This window comes from Buceros rhinoceros, unplaced genomic scaffold, assembly GCF_000710305.1.
Source record: "Buceros rhinoceros silvestris isolate BGI_N320 unplaced genomic scaffold, ASM71030v1 scaffold10975, whole genome shotgun sequence".
Lineage (NCBI taxonomy): Eukaryota > Metazoa > Chordata > Aves > Bucerotiformes > Bucerotidae > Buceros > Buceros rhinoceros.
In genome coordinates, this window is record NW_010413416.1 from 11,976 (window position 1) to 13,932 (window position 1,957).

Below are 1,957 nucleotides of genomic sequence, written 5' to 3' on the forward strand. Positions count from 1 at the left end.
GGAAAATATAACATCTAAAAAATCCTCCTTGAATAATAAATACCGTCAAACATAAATTAAGAAAAAATCTTTTAAACCTCGTATTTCTTACGGGGAGGGCAGATCTCGGGTAAAACATTCTTACAGATTTACAAAAGCAGCCTGACATGACCGTTCATAAGCAAAAGTTTTCAAGTTTTATCTTTTTCCTTTGTGGTGTACATTTAAGAAAAACTCACCAAAAAATCTTTCTTTCCAACCCACCATTTGCATGGTTGAGTAAAGGGCCACAATAAAGTGCTCAGCAGCATGACTGGCAGTGTAGGATACACACTTGGACCTTCTCTGCTCCAGTGTATTCTGACCATTTTTGAGGTATGTCCTACTTGAAAAAAGACTCCAGTTTCTTTCCTCTGTGGTTCAGGAGACCCTTCTGGTCTCCTAAAGTTATTCTGTAAGCTTGATTTTTTTTTCCAAAACATTATTTAATTATGCACATATGTTTTCCGGTTTTCTTCTAAAACTGCAGCGTGGGTTAAAACATTCACATATTCGTCACCTGTATTTTTGAAGATCTGAGGTACATTATGAAGATTTACTGTACAATGCTGGTTGTAGAAAACACATGAAGAATAAATATTGAGAGTTTACATGATTACGGAGGTATTTTTACAAAGGAGTTGTTGTAGCCCTGACAGTACCAGTGAAAAACAGCTGGGCTGAGTATCTTCTTGTTATTCCATTTAAAACTGAAAACAGCAAGGGGAGGCATTCCTCAGCTTTCCAATGTTTCTCGAAATGACAGCGCAAAAATTCCAGACTACATTTTCATCACAGTTGTAAATGAAATCTGTAAGAAAATGAGCAATGAGGAGAAAAAGCTTTCTCATGAGTTATTTTTTTTTGTCACGAAAGAGAAGAAATTCATAAAGAACTAAAGTCAATCAGAGAAAAGAAAGATTGAGAAATTAAGGCCAAAATGCAAGCTATTCATGTGAAGCATCTTAGAAAAACCTAAAATTCACAAGTCCCATCACTTCAGGAATTAGAAAACTCATGGACAGCCCCTTAGAAAAATGCACGGACATCCAGCTCTGCTGTGATGCACCTGTTAGAAATCAATCACCCAACTTCTCAGTAAGACAGGCCACTTCAATCCTCCAGAGGTTAAACCCCTGAAAGCACCGAACGATTTAAAGACCAGTCTTTAGAAAAGACTACACTGTTGAAGATTAGCTGTGTACATTAATTTGTGCCACTGGTAAGAAAACTCTAACTTCCAGTTCCAAATTCTTCAAGTTTTCAAGTCCTGAAGAATCTAAACTCTTTGTTCCCTTGAAGTCAAGGGAGCACCTTTGACCAAGTCCAACTGTTTTCATGGAACGATATACGAAACAGATCTTAGACTGCAATCCTTCTGTAAAAATGGCCTTGCAATGCTGTGTTTCCAAAACAACAGCCATAAACGATTTCATTACATACTTGAGCTCCTAAACATTATAACAAGCACCATGAGGAAAGTACATAAAGGTCTCCATCCATTTTTCTGAAGCACACAAACCCCACACTGCTTCTGTAGTTTTAAGGACAAACCGTAATCATTGGTCAACATGACCTAGATTAAGAACATTAATAAATCACTTCCAATCCTGGGTGGAGAGTTTTCCCCTAAGATTTTTGTTTTGCTTTTATTAAAACCTCAAGGAGAAAGAACCAAGTATGTAGATGGTCTTGTTCTCACCTAATAAGCAAAGCAGGGCCTGCTTTGATCCACCAACTAATCAGGTATCTTTAATCAATTGTTAAAATAATACATTCAAAGTTCTCCTCTCCACCCAGTAAAAACACCGTTAGGTACTCAGCGTTCACGTCTGACCCTTCAATATTACATGCACATCTAATCAAGCAAATTACAATATCAGAATACTTAAACAGGTGGCATTAACTTGAGCAGAACTGCTCGCACCCCAGGAAAGAG

At 37.4% G+C, this 1,957-nt stretch overlaps 1 protein-coding gene across 1 annotated transcript in view; it reads right to left on the reverse strand.

The window, feature by feature from the left end:
- Positions 1–732: 732 nt before the first annotated feature.
- Positions 733–1,957, reverse strand: part of CAPN10 (calpain 10) — a 16,017-nt gene continuing 14,792 nt past the window's right edge. The window contains exon 12 of the mRNA XM_010136716.1: positions 733–829. Within this exon, the coding sequence (XP_010135018.1) occupies positions 800–829 (30 nt within the window). The 3' untranslated portion in view covers positions 733–799. The remainder of the gene's footprint in view (positions 830–1,957) is intronic.